Source organism: Myotis yumanensis, unplaced genomic scaffold (assembly GCF_028538775.1).
Source record: "Myotis yumanensis isolate MYYU_CA2020_CCGP unplaced genomic scaffold, mMyoYum1.0.hap1 SCAF_8, whole genome shotgun sequence".
Taxonomy (NCBI): domain Eukaryota; kingdom Metazoa; phylum Chordata; class Mammalia; order Chiroptera; family Vespertilionidae; genus Myotis; species Myotis yumanensis.
Genome location: NW_027223759.1, coordinates 45,640,480 through 45,658,467, shown reverse-complemented (window position 1 = coordinate 45,658,467; position 17,988 = coordinate 45,640,480). Strand labels below are relative to the sequence as shown.

The following is a 17,988-nucleotide window of genomic DNA, read 5'->3' as shown; positions in this document are numbered from 1 at the left end:
AAGTATTATAAAGCCTGGGACAAGTCATCTGTAAATTTCTACAACCTATAAGAAAGAGAATAGAACAATTCATTTCCCTATAAAGAACCAAGCTCTGAGACAATGAGAGTATATGTGGTCTTTAGCTTTAAGCATGTTTTAAACTGTTTAACTTGCTTCTTCCTGAGCACTTAATAGGTTTAGTTATTTTTTAAATTGCTCTAACTTCCTTACACTGTTCTTTATGTTGCTTCATTTTCTTAACTGCTAAGTGAGGGTAATATTATACCCTAAGCCACTGCAGAACAGATTTTCCACTGTACAGTTACAGAATCCCCACTGAAACCTATAAAATGTTCCTACTGTATTTATGGGACTTCCTCAAGAACTGCAGCTTTATGGTAGTTCTTTATATTAGAAAAGTCTGATTCACGTATACCCAAACCCAACAGACAGCAATAAGAATCATTCAAGTTTATAAGCAATAAATACAATTGCAATAGAATTTAAGCATAGAAACAAATAACAAACTAAAAATAATCAAGTATTTAACAACCAACACCACCACCACCACTACCCAAGGGGAAAAAACACCTTATACTGTTTGATCTATGAATTATACTTCTGGGAATCTATTGTAACAAAGTAATTGAAAATAACAGAGAGGTTCTTAGAGAGAACTATCTTTAGAGAGAAGGAATCTTTTTTATTCTTCAGACCATTAGTGTGTTCTTCACTGTTTTCATTGTATGACCTTGCATACACTCCTCTTTATTGTTTCTTTATTCATTGGTATATATGTCAATTCTCCATCTAATAATAAGAAGAATGATGCCTTTTAGTGATAACTTACTACTAAGAGTTTTATATATTTATGTTCTTTAATACTCACAACATCCCCTGAAGGAACTTGCTCAAGTTCACATACCTTGAAAGGGATAGAGTCAAGATTTAAATTCAGATTTTTTTTTTTATTCTGAAGCCCATATTTAGCCACTATATTAACGCTCAGTCTAGTTATAAACTTCTAATAGATATTAACTGGATCTCATATTTCTCTATATTGATTCACTTATTCAAACATACTTATTAGGTGCTTATTATATGGGGAATATAGCTATGATACAGACATAGCTAAACTCTTCTCTGAAGAAACATATCAATCTAATAATGAAGATAAAATAGATACATAAGTGAGTAAAGTACATGTTAGAAAATGGTTACAATAAGATAGCTGATTCTTATGTGTTGCTTATTTACTATGTGTATACACTTTATATTATACTAGAGGCCTGGTGCACGAAATTCATGCATTTGGGGGTTGGGTCCCTCAGCCCAACCTGCGAGGGAGCTTTTGGGGGGTTTTCGTGGGCCTAAGCCATTAGTTGGACATCCTTAGCGCTGCCATGGAGGAGGGAGAGGCTCCCGCCACCACTGCTGTGCTCTCCAGCTGTCAGGCCAGCTTCTGACTGAGCGGTGCTCCCCCTGTGGGAGCTTACTGACCACCAGGGGGCAGCTCCTGCATTGAGCATCTGCCCCCTGGTGGTAGGTATACATCATAGTGACCAGTCGTTCCACCATTCAGTCAATTAGCATATTAAGCTTTTATTATATAGGATATATACTAATTTAATCCTCACAGCACTCTTATGAGAATAGATATTATTCCATTTTAAAGATGAAGAAACTGAGGCATAGATAAAGTAACTTCCCAAGTTTAGACAGGCAGCCAGACTGTGCTCTCAACATCTAAACTAGCCTCTAATGACAAATGTCATAATGAAGGTAGACAAAATATTTATCTATATTAAAGAACTGTGTATGTAACAGGGTGAGAGGAATCAGAATAAATACAATGATTAAAGAAAATTCATACTATATAATAAGAAAAAATTCTTGATATCTGAACTCAATTGGGATTCTGAAAACTATTATTTAAATGGATTATATAATTGAAAGACATTTCACAACATCCAGGTCCTGCCTTGGATCTACAGAGAATGGCTTATAGCAGTATTTTTTAAACTAAAGGTCACAGCTCTCAGTGAGTCAAGAAATCAATTTAGTCTGACAATTAAAAAGAGAAAGAAACAGAGTAGAAAAAAATAAATGGAAACTATCTGGGCATGTGTCACATGGTGAAAATGGACAGAAAACTTTTGTTCCTATTTCATAAGCATATTTTATGTATACTGGTTCACGATGAAAGTTGTACTTTTTACTGTGGATTATGCCAAAAAGCTTGAAAGCCACTGGCTTAGCTGATGATATAATTGCTTTCTGCTTTCTTATAAATGTCAGGGTTCCCCTGAAAAGTTGCTACATACTTACACTTGGAACAGCATGGAATGAAGAGTGATTTTTCCAAGTAACTGTTTAACTTGCTCAATGCAGACAGATCTCTGGGCCATTTCTCAAAAGCATTCTGAATACAGTTTTATGTCAATGCCCGGCCCCCAAATTAATAAATGTACTAAATATAGTTAAAAGACTATCAGAAGAATATGAAATGGTTCAGTTACTATAGAAAAGAGTTTGGTAGGTTCTCAAAAAGTTAAAAATAGAATTACTATGTGACCCCGCAACTCCATTCCAACTCAAATACCTCAAAGAATTGAAAACAAGAACTAAAACAAGTACATATATACACATGTTCAAAGCATCTCTATTCACAAGAGTCAAAAGGTGGGAATAGTCAAAATTTCCATCAGTGGGTGAGTGGATAAACCAAACTGTGGTATATGCATACAAGAGAACATTATTTAGTCATAAAAATGAAGTACTGATACTGCTACAATATGGATGACCTCCAAGACATTACGTTAAGAAGCCTTACACAAAAGGTCTCCTATCATATGATTCCATCTATATGAAATATCTGGAAGAGGCAAATCTGTAGAGACAGAACACAGATTGTTGATTGTCAGGGGCTGGGGGACTTCAGGGTGAGGATAACTGCTTAATGAGTGAGGGATTTTACTTTGGAGTGATGGAAATGTTTTGGAAATGGACAGAGGTGCTGGTTGCACAAAACTGTGAATGTAATTAATGTCACTGAATTGTTCACTTTAAAATGATTAATTTTATGTTTTGTGAAATTCACTTCACCAAATTATTTAAAAAACTATAGGCAGATGTAGATACTAACAATACAAATATCCAGAATCGGAAGGGCAAACCTTTCTCAGGATATTAGAAACTGACTAAAAAGGGGCCTATTTTTTCTCAAGAAGGTATTAAAAAGAGGATCATACCTATATATATAAAAGCCTAGTGACCGTTTGACCGCTCGACCGGTAGCTTTGATGTGCACTGACCACCAGGGGGCAGACGCTCAATGCAGGAGCTATCCCCCGGTGGTCAGTGTGCTCCCACAGGGGGAGCGCTGCTAGGCTTACCAATGGGCACCAGATGCTAGGCTCATGGCTGGCAAGAACAGCTGTGGGCACTCCCCCTGCATACCCCACCCGGATCAGGACCAGAACCAGGATCGGGACCGGGACCAGCATCAGGACTGGGCGTGAGCCTGCGGCCGCTTCTCAGTCATGAGCACACCAGTATCGCCCTAGGACGGTGCGTGGAGACCACAGCGGAGCGGCAGCATGCCTACTGAGTGGTGGCTGCAGCAGGCACAGCGGGGCCAGGATGAGCGGGAGCAGTGTGGCGCCTGGCCCGGGCTCGGGCTCCTCCCCAGCTGCCTGCCCTTCACACACTAATACATCCCTCAGGGGATGTAGGACTGCTGGTTTCGGCCGATCCCTGCACGTCAGGCTGAGGGACCCCACCAGTGCATGAATCCGTGCACCGGGACTCCAGTACAGAATAAATATTCCTTACCACGAGGCTGAAGAGAAACAAACTGTGGACAATTCTAACATCTCTGAGAGAAAAATGACATATGCTTTTCTAGAAACAACTTTAAAAAATCAAAATTCACCAAGAAAGGAAACATTACTCTTAACATATGAAGAAGATAAGGAAGGGAGAACTTTTGGACAGAATTTTAGATTTGAAGGAAGGGCAAGTAAACCAGTCTTCTGGTTTTCAGTCCGTGTGAAGCAACTCCTTTCCTATTAAGTCACTGTCACAGCACCTCTGCCTTTGGAGAGGTCACTGGAGGCATTCTGGCACAGGCTGGAGAACGCCTTGTGGGGTATGCTATGGATAAGAATGCCTGACAAGATTCAATCAAGGTTTCTCAAACTTTGATCGGCAGAACCCTGAAGGTCCGCCTGGCTGCCAGTGAGGGATGAGAAGTGGAAGAGGAAAAGGGAGGTGGAGCTGTGGATGCCCTAGCTCTCCAGGCCCACTTCATTCAGAGAAGGTTTGTTTTTACCTTTTCAATATTAGGATCCTAGCCTTGGCCAGTGTGGCTCAGTCAGCTGAGCGTCAGCCTGTGCACTGAGAGGTCCGCCGGTTCGATTTCTGGCCAGGGCACAAGTCCAGGTTGTGGATTCAAAACCCGGTCTGGGCGCATGCAGGAGGCAACCGGTCGATGTTTCTCTCTCCCAATCTCTCTTCCTCTCTAAAATCAATAAAAAAAAAAACAAAACATTTTTAAAGAAATATTGGAATTCTATGTTAAGACTTCACTTGGAAAAGAAATTCTCCTGCTAAAGAAAAGCTTGAAAGCCATTAGACTGAACCATGGATTCTTAAACCTCGCTGCTCAACGGAATTACTAAAAGAGCTATTTCAAATTACAATGTTCTGGGCCATATTGCTAGACCTAGCAAAATAATAACTCGCCAAGGGATTCGTGTGCAGCAGCCCAAAGCTAGCCACTGGAACAGTTGACCCTTGTTTCCTGGACAGCCTATGAAAGAATAGAGCTTAAATGAGTAGGCAGGAATCTTGCGCAAAAAGAGCTGGGGCAGCACATGGAAAAAGAGAACACGTACAGCTAAGTCACTCGTCTAAAGGAGGAAAAGAACTGGTAAAGGAGAAGCTTGCCTAGGACCAGAAGATCTTTTAGGGGTTTAATTGCCTAGCAATAATCTCACAAGACATAACTGTCCATATTGGTGATGGTGCTCAAATGGTTTTAATTCAGCAACTGTCCAAGAGTATAACATTAGCCACAAATGTAATTTATAATTTTCTAGTAGCCACATTTTAAAAAAGTGAAAAAGAAATTTATTTATTTATTCATTTATTTTTATTATCAACAGAAACTATTTCTCATTGATTCGGGAACAACGGAAGGGTAGATGGAAAGAAGTTGGGAGGGAGGGAGAAAGAATTCTAGGAAGAGGAAAGGTTGGATTGAGGGAGATGACAAACATGTACAGGACAAAGGGGCAATTCTTAAGGAGGAGACACTGAATGAGGGAGCAGTAATAGGGGGCACATAATTCAAAATCAGCCACAGTTGGAGTGAGGGGAGCATTGGGCCCAGGCTGGTTGGAGAAGGGGTAGTACAATTTAGGGCTATAGGACCCTGGGGTTCTGTCAGGGTATCAGGGCTCAGGTTTCAGGTTATAGGCTGTAACATGGGGGAGTCCAGGAGGAGCTATGCTGGCTGCAGGGGGAGCCCCCAGGCCCCTCCTCTAGAGCATCTCCTTTTGGGGGAATCTCACTGATGTGGCAGAGCCTTTCACTGTAGTCTGGCTGCAGGCTCTCCACCAGTTCCTTAGACACACCACTCCAGGCCGAAAAGTTCCCATGGTATTTGATAACCAGATCCTCTAGGCTCTTGAGGGTAGGAACTCGGGGTACGGTCCTTTCTAGCCAGCAGTACACAAAGATGAGACTAACAATCAGTCCCACCGAGCCAAGGGGGATGAGCACGGCTTCCAGTGCAAACAGTGATGGGGGCACTATGGGCTTCTTTGAAGTATGGCTGCCCCAGTGGATCGGGTGGCTCCATTCACTCCAATGCTGAGCATTTCCACAGAGTGGGTTATAGCGACTCCGAACACGGAACGTGTAGAGCTTCTGCCCATCCACACTCGGCAAAGAGAAGCTACATCTGTGGCCCACTGACTGCTCAATCCAGCTGCGGTCCTGGTCACTCCGGTACTGCACCAGGTGCTCCAAACAGTGGCCCACAGAGTATCTGCTGCTCCACCTCAGTTCTAGCTGGGATTCACTCAGGTTGTGAAGTGTTAGGTTCTCTGGAGCCCAGGGAATCACCAGATCCTCCAGTTTCAGCCTCTTTTTGGTCTTCCTCCCAAGCTCCTGTGGGTCCTGGAGCTGGACAACAAATGTTTGATAGAGATGTATCTCCTCTTTTCCCAACCAGCAGCCAGAAGTGATCTCTGAAGAGTATAGGTAGTGGCCACACTCCTGGACTTTGTCATGACCAGCGTTCCCGTACCAATAGCGCAGAGTCAGGTTGGTGGGCCGAGGCTCAGAGCTGCTGTCCCAAGTGCAATTCATGTACTCGAGATTGAATACAAAACACTGAACCTCTGGGAGGGGCAGGGTGGAAACACTGAGGGCTCCAGCGGGTGTAGATGTCGGGAGTAAATGAGCTTTATTCCCACTGGGTGTGAGGACTGTGGGGGTCAGCCCCATCCCCAGCAGAGGCAGCTGCAGGAATAAGAGGAATCTGAATGGTAGTGGTCGCTTCAACACGGCACTCTTGCTCTTCGGTCCCCGGGTGGTACTGTCAAGAGTGAAATTAATTTTTAAAATATGTCATATTTAATTCAATATATCCAAAATGATATCATTTTAACATATAATTCAATATAAAAATTAACAAATGATATATTTTACCTTTTTTGTATTAAGTCTTCAACATGTTACACAAATCTCAATTCAGACTAACCAGGTTTCAAGCGCTCAATAACCGCATGTGGCTAGCGGCTACCATTTGTATAGTAGAGGACTAATTAATAAATGATCAACCTACTTCGTTTATTTTTGTTAGTTTTTTAAATGGTTAATAATTCTTTTTAAAATCTTTATTGTTGAGCGTATTACAGATGTTCCCCCTTTTTTCCCCCCTCCTCCACTCGGATCCTGCCCCACCTGAGGCCTTTCACCCTATAGTCTGTGTCCATGGGTAATGCATATATGCAGATATGGTCTTTGGTTGATTTCTTCCCACCCATCCCACTGAGATTCTGTTCCATGTTTCCACAGCTCTGACTCTATTTTATTCATCAGTTTATTTTGTTCATTAGGTTACTTATTCATTTACTAGGGCCCGGTGCACAAAAATTTGTGCACTCGGGGGGGATCCCTCAGCCCAGCCTGTGCCCTCTCGCAGTCTGGGACCCCTTGGGGGATGACCACCTGCTGGCTTAGGCATGCTCCCCAGGGGATTGGGCCTAAGCTGGCAGTCAGACATCCCTCTGGCAGCCTGGGAGCCCTTGGGGGATGTCCACTTGCCAGCAGGGAGCAGGCCTAAACTGCAGTCGGACATCCTTAGTGCTACTGAGGAGGCGGGAGAGGCTCCCACCACCACCGCTGTACTGGCAGCCATCAGCCTGGCTTGTGGCTGAGCATGCTTCCCGTGTGGAAGCGCACTTACCACCAGGGGGCGGCTCCTGCATTGAGCGTCTACCCCCTGGTGGTCAGTGTGTGTCATAGTGACCAGTCATTCCCAGTCATTCTGCTGTTAGGGTCAATTTGCATATTACCCTTTTATTATATAGGATTTTGATTTTTAGATTCAATTGTTGATAGATATGTATTTATTGCCATTTTTTGTTCATATTCTTCTCCTTCTCCTTTTCCTTCAAGAAGACCCTTCAACATTTCATGGTTTGGTGGTGATGAACTCCTTTAGCTTTTTCTTGTCTGTGAAGTTCTTTTCCTGACCTTCTATTCTAAATGATAGCTTTGCTGGATAGAGTAACCTTGGTTTTAGGTCCTTGCTTTTTATCACTTTGAATATTTCTTGCCACTCCCTCTGGTTTACAAAGTTTCTGTTGAGAAATCAGCTGACAGCTGTATGGGCACTCCCTTCTACAAGGGAGCAAAAAAGAAAAAACATGAGGAAAGTGTAAGGAGCCACTGGGACAACTAACTGCTTTTCTTTTGCTGCTTTTAAGATTCTCTCTTTGTCTTTAACCCTTGGCATTTTATGATGTGTCCTGGTGTGGGCCTATTTGTGTTCCTCCTGTTTGGGACTCTCTTTACTTCCTGGACTTGTTTCTGTCACCAAGTAAGGGAAGTTTTCTGTCATTGTTTCTTCAAGTAGGTTTTCAATTTCTTTCTCTATTTCTTCTTTCAGCACCCCAGATGCGAATGTTGGTACGCTTAAAGTTGTCCCAGAGGCTCCTTACACTATTTTCATATTTTTGGATTCTTTTTTCTTTTTGCTCTTTTGAGTGGGTGTTTTTTGCTTCCTCATATTCCAAATCGCTGATTTGAGTCACGGCATCCTCTACTCTACTGTTGATTCCCTGTAAATTATTCTTCGTCTCAGTTAGTATATTGTTCATTTCTGACTGGTCCTTTTTTATGTTGTCGACATTCTAAGTTCCTTGAAGTTCTCATTAAGTTCCTTGAGCCTCCTTATAACCACTGTTTTGAACTCCATATCCAGTAGCTTGCTTGTTTCCATTTCATTTAGTTCTTTTTTTCTGGAAATTTCTCCTGTTCTTTCATTTGTGATATGTTTCTTTGCCTCTGTGTTTTGGCTGCATCCCTGTGTTTGTTTCTATGTATTAGGTAGAGCTGCTATGTCTCTTGGAATTGGTAGAGTGGCCTTGTGTAGTAGGTGTCCTGTAGGGCCCAGTTGCTCAACCTTGCCAGTCACCTGAACTGGGTACTCTAGGTGTGGCTCCTATGTGGGCTGTGTGCAATGACCTGTTGTAGTTGAGGCTTGATTGCTGTTGGCATCACTAGGAGGAATTGACCCCCAGGGCAATTGGCTGTGAGGGCCAGCTGCGACAACAGCAGAAGAGCTGCTGTGCAGGAGACACCCCTACAGAACAGGACTTGCTTCAGTGGGGTTTTGGTGCTCACTGAGTCCGCCCCTTGAGTGTGTCACTCATGGATATGGTAGAGTTGTAATGTGGCGTGATCTGAAGTTGTCCACCAGGTGCACTGGCTCTGAGGCCTCCCAAAAGGTGCAAAGTCTGCCACTGTCTTTGCCCTGCCTGGGGCCACCCACCCAGCAGGAGCTATAGAATGATCTGCAGATGGCTGCTACTTGTGTTGGCCTTGGAGGTACCTAGGAGGGGCCAAGCTGTGAACCTTGGCAAGCTGCTACTAGTGCCGAGCCTGGGGTCACTTATCAAGAAGTATGGGACACCCTGAGTCCAGCTGCTCCTTGTTTGAGAAATTTTAGGAAAGTCTGAAGCCTGAGCCAGGACAGGCCATGCATATGGAAAAGCCACTGCAAACAGCTTGGGTGAGGCTGCAAATTAGGTGGGGTGAGATCTCAGGGCTGGGCAAACAGAATGGGCCAGGTTGATTAAGACTCAGCTTATGGTGCCTGCCAGTGAGCTCTGTGTGGGGGGAGATCTTAGCAGAGGAACAATGACTTCTGCCAGCACTTTTGTCTAGGAGACAGCTGCCCCCGCAATTCCTGCCCTGATGACAATTTAGTTCCTTCCTGTATGGCCCTAGATCCTTTCAAACTGCTATCCCAGTGCTGGAGCTCTAAAGGAGTGAGTCTGAATAAGTCCGTGTGCCGGCCCTTTAAGAGGAATTGCCTGGGACTCCAGCAGCCTCTGTGTCACTTACCCACAATCCCCACTGGTTTTATAGCCTGAAGTTACAGGGACTTCTCTTCCCAGCTCTGGAGGCCTGGGCTGAAGGTCTGGTCTTCACTTGCTCTTCACGGGAGGCCTCCTCAGCCAAGATAACCCTCTCACTTAAAAACACCACACATGGGTGTCAGACCAGCCCGTTTTATGCCTTTGCCCCTCCGACCAATCTCAATGTGCTTTCTTCTTTAATTCTCTAGTTGTAGGTTTTCTATTCAGCCAGATTTTAGGCAGTTTTGAATGATGGTTCTTCTGTATTTTGGTTGTAATTTTGATGTGGTTGTGGGAGGATGTGAGTACTGCATTTACCTACACCGCCATCTTATTGTTTCTCCTCAACCTACTTCCTTTAAAAATTTATATTGTTGCAATAACAATATAAAAATATCCACAAATCACTTTCCTAGTCCTAGAGACCTTGTTCCCGAAGGTCATCAGAAAACAATTTTGTCTGTAGATATCATGCAACTTCACATCTTTAATCCTGGCCCCATCCCCTCTTCCCAGTGGCAGAGCCTGTGTTCAGGACATTTTCCCCAGAATGTTCTGCTCCCAAAGCCTATTCAAAACACCTAAACCTAAATTCACCATTTTCTTCCAAATTAAAAAAATCAATTTACCTCTTGATTTTCCTATTTCTATTAGTCAGCTAGGATCAAAATTTCAGTCAAATGCCTCCTTTTCCTTTATTCTACAAAAGCACCAAGTTTTAGTTATTTTTCCTTCGAAAATTTTCTCTCACTGGTCCCTTCCTGCTTGTAGTTCTACCTGTTTGTAGTTCTACCTGCTGTTCTGTCCAGTATGCTGTTACAAAATACATATATTTACTAAACTAGGTAAAAAGCAATTTCTCTTCAGTGGCTCTATCATGCCTTATACCTCAACTCTCAATTCAGGACCATGCACAATCTTGCTCCCACCCCTATACCTGGACTAGATCATTCCACCTTACTGTTCACCAAACTCCTAGAAGAGCCTTTATTTTGACAAACTATCCTGTTCACTGTCTCCTGATTATGCCTTATACTTCCTTATCTCTGTGTTTTATGACTTTCTACCCACTTAGAATGCCCTTACTTCAGTTTTACCTATCCAGGTCATTATTCCACAAATACTTATTTATTTTTAATCCTCACCAGAGGATATTTTTCAATTGATTTTTTTTTAGAGAGAGTAGGAGGGGGACAGACACAGAGAGAGCAACATTGATGTGAGAGAGACACAACAATTGGTTGCCTCACACATGAGCCCTAACCAAGCCCAGGGATCGAGCCTGCAACTGAGGTACGTCCCCTTGACCGGAATCAAACCCAGGACCCTCAATCTGTGGGCTGACGCTGTATCCACTGATCCAAATCGGCTAGAGCCCACAAATATTTAGTGTCAGACACTATAGTACAGCAGTTCTCAACCTGTGGGTCACAACCCCTTTGGCGGTCGAACGACCCTTGCACAGGGGTCGCCTAAGGCCATCCTGCATATCAGATATTTACATTACGATTCATAACAGTAGCAACATTACAGTTATGAAGTAGCAACAAAAACAATTTTATGGTTGGGTCACAACATGAGGAACTGTATTTAAAGGGCCAGAAGGTTGAGAACCACTGCTATAGTAGGTACTGGAGACGGAATAAATACTTCTAATCTCACTTTCCCCACTTAAATAAATCTTCCTTTATATGTTAATTATACTTCAATGAAGCTGAAATTAAGAAAGAAAAAAAGAAACCTTCAGACTATGCTAAAACAGAAGTGATTTTGCATTGTTGAGTTGTTCTTACAAGGCATATACCAATATGCCTTGTAAGAACATGCTGGTCCCTTACAATTTGCTGCCTTGTATTGCTAATTATACAAATTTTCTATAAATATCTCTTTCCAAATAGAGGGTAGATTTCCTGAAAGCATGGAGTAGAGTCACACCAGTGTGTTCTCCTGAGCGTTTAGTAAGCAGCAAGTACTGAATATACATTTGTTGACTGACAAGTACTTGCAAAGAAGAAGGGCCTGTGGGGCAGGAGGAAGATGCTACCTAGAAAAGAGGCCTGGAGTGATAACACCAGCAAATCAGGATCAGGGTGAGCAGGGAGGGCCTGCAAGAACCCCAAAGCTGAGGAAAGCATGGGCAAGTGTCACTTTTCTAATTTCATTGGCAAAGAAATTAGAACTGGCAACTCTTAACATGTTAAGCGCCCAGCCTGTTTTGTCTTCCTTCCCGTTTAGCCCGGGATATCCGATTTCACCAATATGCGGGCAGCACCAGTGACTGACCGTCCGGACGGAAAGTATAGTGTCAGTCACCAGTGACTGACATGGCACTTAACGTGTTAAATTAGGATCAGTGAGCCTCAACCACATAAGTGATCAGCATTAAAAATCCTTTCTTGGCACTAAATGAAAATAGTATCACTGCTGATGTTTAATATAGATACATAATATCAGACCTAGTAAGAAGATAACTCACCACATGTTGTGCTCAAAAACTTTGGCTGGGTCAGTTAGAATCCTTGATCCCAGAGGGACTGCTGGTTGATAACCACTTTGGTATCTGTGTGGCACATTTCTTATCCTTAGACAGGAAATCGAATTTCTCCAAATCCCATTCATCCTAATTAGTACCTAAAAAATTACAAACAATTAATCAGTCAATATGGATTGAACAGTGTACTGTTTATCTAATAGCCAAAAATTGGTCCAAAAGGTTTACAACCTGTGAAAGGACATGCAAACTAAATAACTTTAATATATTTTTATTGATTTCAGAGAGGAAGGGAGAGGGAGAGAGAGATAGAAACATCAATGATGAGAAAGAATCATTGGTCAGCTGCCTCCTGCATGCCCCCTACTTGGGGATCAAGCCTGCAACCCAGGTATATGCCTTGACCGGGAATCGAACCATGACTTCCCGGTTCATAGGTTGATGCTCAACCACTAAGCCACACTGGCTGGGCAAACTGAATAACTTTAAATGAAAGATGGGCATTATAGTTTTGTTTTTTTCTCAAGTATTTTCAGGCTAAGAGAAGGAAAAAGAGTATTTAGTGTTCGACATTGGCTGACAACCTTTATTAGTCACAGCCTTGACCAACGTTGCCTTGTTTGGCATTTGCTTACTTAATTTTTAGCATGTGGCCAAAGCATGTAAACCCAGAATCTGGATTTTGAGTACTAAAAGGTTTTAAGTGATTTTATTATTCTTGTGTTAGAATTCTGGGAAAACATATTTCTAGGAGAAATTTTGTGACCACTAGACCAAAACCCCAAGTATAGTAGTAGAATAAGAAAACAAACCTATTGTCTCATTCCCTGGGCTGAGTTAAATAATATGAAAATTAGTCAAATAAATAAGGACATATTGTAGTAAGATATGATCCCAGCCATTCTTAACTCTAACAACCCTGTATACATATACTTTTAAGAATAGTCAAGTCAGGCATGGTTCAGTGGTTGAGCTTCGACCTATGAACCAGGAGATCATGGTTCGATTCCCAGTCAGGGCATATGCGGGCTTGATCCCTAGTGTGGGGCATGCAGGAAGCAGCCAGTCAATGATTCTCTCTCATCACTGATGTTTCTATCTCTATCTCCCTCTCCCTTCCTCTCTGAAATCAATAAAAATATATTTTTTAAAAAACAGTCAATAATACATTTGCAAAATAGGTTTCCCTGTACAAAACACATGTTTTAATTCTAGTTCATCAGTTGTCTAGCCAAATCCATCCCCATTTCTGGAAGAATAATATAAACATTTATTTAGTATGTCATCTTAATTATGTATTGGCAAATATGTCAGTTTAAAATGTTTATGGAAAAAGAAGCTCTAAAGATCTCACTTTTCCCAGTAAGAATCCATTGTAATACAGCTCGACATTTCACTCCCATTCAGTTGTGCACCACGACATTCAGCCTAATGCTGTAAGCTGTCAGGTAGAAACAGATGCTATAAGGTGTGTGTACATAATACGCACTAGAGACTATCGAAGGTGCTATTGGGCATAAAAATGACATGTATTGTACACCCTTTACCACCTTATTGAAAGTCAATGGGTTTTTAAGACCGTGAATTTCAAAATGAACTGCAGAATGTCAAAAACATCTCATTGTGATTTTGAACATAAAATTCAAGATTTTCCATATGAAAAAAAAAAAAAAGCTTAGTCATACACACCAAAAAGACTGTAATAGTTCTATTCATACGTGACTAACAGTGACGAGAAATAAAACATTCAATAGCTAGTGCCGATCTCCTGTTTTTTTGTTTGCTTTTCCTTCTCCACTAAATGCGAGCTCCTTGGTTGAAGCAATGAAGTTAAATGCTCTGCTGCCACTACCTTTCCTCCGATATGCCTTTGTTCTTTTCTCCTGCCAGTGTGCCACGTAAGACTAACAAAACCCTACTTGCACAATTATTTTTAGAGCTCTCTTTCTGCACTGAATACTACTCACAAAATCTCTATGCTGAAAAGTAGAAAGTGATTACACTTAGAGAGGCAATTCATACTCAAAAGTGTAAAATGATGTAAACGTATTCCACCCAAATCAAAATGAAATTTCAATCCTTCAAATAATCATGTGATACTTACCTATGTCTGTCTACATATAGAAGAGGAAGAGATAGAAAAATAATATATGAGTTTCTCTCACTATAAATGACCAAGAACCTCTATACACAGTTGGGGACAAAAAGTCATCAGCAGATTGGATATTAGGCAATTCAGGAAAATGTCAGAGATGCGTGTGCCCTGCAGGCTGCCAGCCTGCAGGGAGTATACAGTGTGGCCAGGACCTAAGTATGTGGCAATTTGTCCTGCCTAGGCAGCTGTCTTTCTAATTAACTGAAAAAGCATCTTTATTTATTTTTACTATCTGTAACAGTCATAGCTTTGCTCTTTATGTTTTTATTATATAAATTTGTATAATAAATATCATAAATACATAAATGCCTTCTCAAGTAAACTGCAAGTGTCAAAGGACAGCACCAAGCTGCTCGTGAATCGTTTGACTGATTACACAAAAATGATACTTGTCTGATATCAATTTAATTAGAAGGAAGTTCTGCATATTTTCCAGGGTAGCTCCTAAGATCCTTACGGTGTGGAAGAAGGAAGTGACAGAAGAGTGTGACAGTACACAGGCAGCTATCCAGTTACACTGACTGTAGTGATAGAGAAATATGTGCTTCATGTTACGACTATCATGATAGCTTTATGTTTACTAGGCCACGGTTCTATTTTGTGATGCGGGGGGGGGGAAAGAGAAGAGCAGGGTTAGCCAGAATTCCAGTGGAGAAAGTTGGTTTCTGCTACCAGAGTGTCGCACTCTCTTTATGTACCCACTTTTAACTCTTAGCATACCCAAATTTGGATACAGGATTAATTAAGGTGTTATTTGAAAAATAAAACTGTATGGGTAAGTTGTATTTTTATTTGAAATAACACAAAGAGATACAGCTAAAAATATTCCATTCACTGGAAAGAAGGAAGAACAGAGGAAATAAAAAACAGATGGGACAATTAGTAATCAAAGACCAAGGAGGCATATACCCAACCATATCTTACATTCAATATAAATGAATTCCAATGAAAATACATAGATTGTCAATTTGTAAGAAAAAGCAAGCCCCACTATATACTGTCTATAAGAGAAACACTTTAAATATAAAAATACAAATATATTACAATATTAAAAAGAGATACCATGCAAATACTGCATGAGAACTACTGGTGGTGCTGTATTAACAGACAAAGTAGGCTTTTTAAAAAGACTATTTCAGAGCTAAAATGGGACATTTAAAAACGACGAGCCAATTCATCAAGAGATAACAATCCTAAATGTGCACGTACATAATAACAAAGCTTTAAAATACATGAAGCAAAAATGAACACAATTTTTAAAAAGAAGAAATTAACAAATTCACAGTAATACTTGGCGATTTTAATATCCCTCTCTCAGCAATAAACAGAACAACACTAAGAAACAAACTATCAAAAAAATCAATAAAGATAGAAAAGATTTGAGGATTATCAACTTAATTTAAATGACACTTATAGAAAGAACAATGTATCTAATAACAGCAGAATACACATTCTTTTCAAGTGAACATGGAACATCTGCCAAGGTAGACCCTAAAAAAAGGCCATATATCCTAGGCTATAAAACAAGTCTCAATAAATTCCAAAGTATTAAAGTCATATGGAGTATACTTTCTGACCATAATAATATTAAATGTTAATATTTTTGATGAATTGACTTATTAATATATTTCCTTATCTGATAATAATAATTTTCTTGAACTGTACTTTGTCTAATACTAATATAACCCTACCAACTGTCTTATGCATTGTTGTTTATGGCATATCTTTTTAAAAAATGTATTTATATGTTTACATTTAAAGTGCTTCTCTTACAGAAGCAAAGTGTTGATTTTTCCTTTTCTATCCAAACGTAATAATATCTAGAAAAATTCCTATTTAGAAATTAAGCAACTTCTAAACAACCTATGGGTCAAAGATTTACATGAGTTAGTAAATGTTAAGGCAAACTAGAAAATATGTTAACTGAATAATAATGAAATCTTATGGGATGTAATGTTACCAAAGCAATGTTTAGAGGAAAATTTATTAGAAAGAAAGAAACATCTTAAATCAATGATCTCAGCTTAAATCTTAAGAAGGCAACTCGGCTTGTGTTGCTCAGTGGTTGAGCATCAATCCTTGAACCAGGAGGTCATAGTTTGATTGTGGGTCAGGGTAGGCCCAGGTTGTGGGCTCCATCCCCAGTAGGAGGCAGCCAACTGATGATTCTCTCTCATCACTGATGTTTCTATCTCTTTCTCCCTCTCCCTTCCTCTCTCTAAAATCAATAAAACCATTTATTTGTTTAAAAGGCAGAAAAATAGTAAATTAGGTGCAAAGTAAGTAGAAAGATATAAACAATAAAAAGGAGAAATCAATTGAATAGAAAAATGGATAAAACTCAGAAAATCCAAGTCAAAAGTTGGTTCTTTGAAAAGATTAATAAACCCCTGGCAAGAATTATCTCAAATATCTTTGTTTCAGAAAATACAAATTTCTAACAACAGAAATTAAAAGGGACTTCACCACAGACCCTATAGATGTAGAAAAGCTAATTAGGAGCTATTATGAGTAATTTTATTTCATTTATTAGATGGGACAAATGCCTTGAAAACGAAATTTACCAATAACATATCAAAACAGCACAAGAAAAAATCTAAACAGCCCTAAATTTATTAAATAAACTAAATTTGTAATTTAAATAAAAACAAACATTACATCCATTAGGATGACTACTATTATTTTTTAAAATATGTTTTCATTGATTTTAGAGAGAGATGGAGAGAGAGAAACACGGACTGGCTGCCTCCTTCAGGCCCCCTACTAGGGATTGAGCCACAAACCAGGCACATGTCCTGACTGGGAATTGAACCTGTGACCTCTAGATGCACGGAGATGATGCTCAACCAACTGTCACACTGGTCAGGGCAGGATGGCTATTAAAAAAGAAAAGAAAAAAAAGAAAGAAAAAAATGTTGGCAAGGATATGGAGAGATTAGAATCTTTGTGCCTTGCTAGTGGGATATAAAATGGTGCAGCTGCTATGGAAAATAGTATGGCAATTCCTCAAAATATTAAACATGGAATTACCCTATGATCCAGTAATTCTACTTCTGAATATATACCCAAAAGAAGTGAAAGTAGGGACTCAAAAAGATGTTTGCATACTATGTTTATAGCAGCATTACTCACATAGACAAAAGGTAAAAACAACCCGAATAGCCACTGAAAGATGAAAAAACAAAACGTGATATATACATAAAATGAATATTACTCAGTCTTTAAAAAGAAGGCATTCTGACATGGTACAACATGGATGAGCCTGAAGACATTATGCAAAGTGAAGAAAGTCCATCACCGAAGCACAAATGCTATGTCATTGCTTTTGCATGAATTGCCTAGAGAAGTAAAAAATGGAGACAGAAAGTAGCCGGTAGTTGTCAGGGGCTGGCAGGGAGCGGAGAATGGGAGTTAAGTGTTTAAGGGGTATGAGGCTTTAGTTGGGGAAGATGAAGTTCTGGAGATGAATGACTGTGATGTTTGTACAACAATGTGAATGCCACTGAACTGTACATTTAAAAAAGATTAAAATGGCCCTAACCAGTTTGGCTCAGTGGATAGAGCATCGGCCTATGGACTGAAAGGTCCCGGGTTCGATTCTGGCCAAGGGCACATGCCTGGGTTGCGGGCTCCAACTCCAGTGGGGGGTGTGCAGGAGGCAGCCAATCAATGATTCTCTCTCATCATTGATGTTTCTATCT

The 17,988-nt window shown here is 40.5% G+C and overlaps 1 protein-coding gene across 3 annotated transcripts in view; it reads right to left on the bottom strand.

The window, feature by feature from the left end:
• The window catches only part of METTL8 (methyltransferase 8, tRNA N3-cytidine), a 77,808-nt gene that overhangs the window by 36,184 nt on the left and 23,636 nt on the right, over positions 1-17,988 (bottom strand). The window contains exons 2-3 of one of the 3 annotated variants that reach the window (XM_070422772.1): positions 12,118-12,272; positions 5,057-6,589 (exon numbers count right to left, since the gene is read on the bottom strand). The exons of 1 other annotated variant lie outside the window; for it this stretch is intronic. In XM_070422772.1, the coding sequence (XP_070278873.1) occupies positions 5,458-6,589; positions 12,118-12,272 (1,287 nt within the window). In that variant the 3' untranslated portion in view covers positions 5,057-5,457. Of the gene's footprint in view, positions 1-5,056; positions 6,590-12,117; positions 12,273-17,988 lie in introns of those variants that run through there. One more of the 3 variants, XM_070422773.1, reaches the window with a different exon arrangement.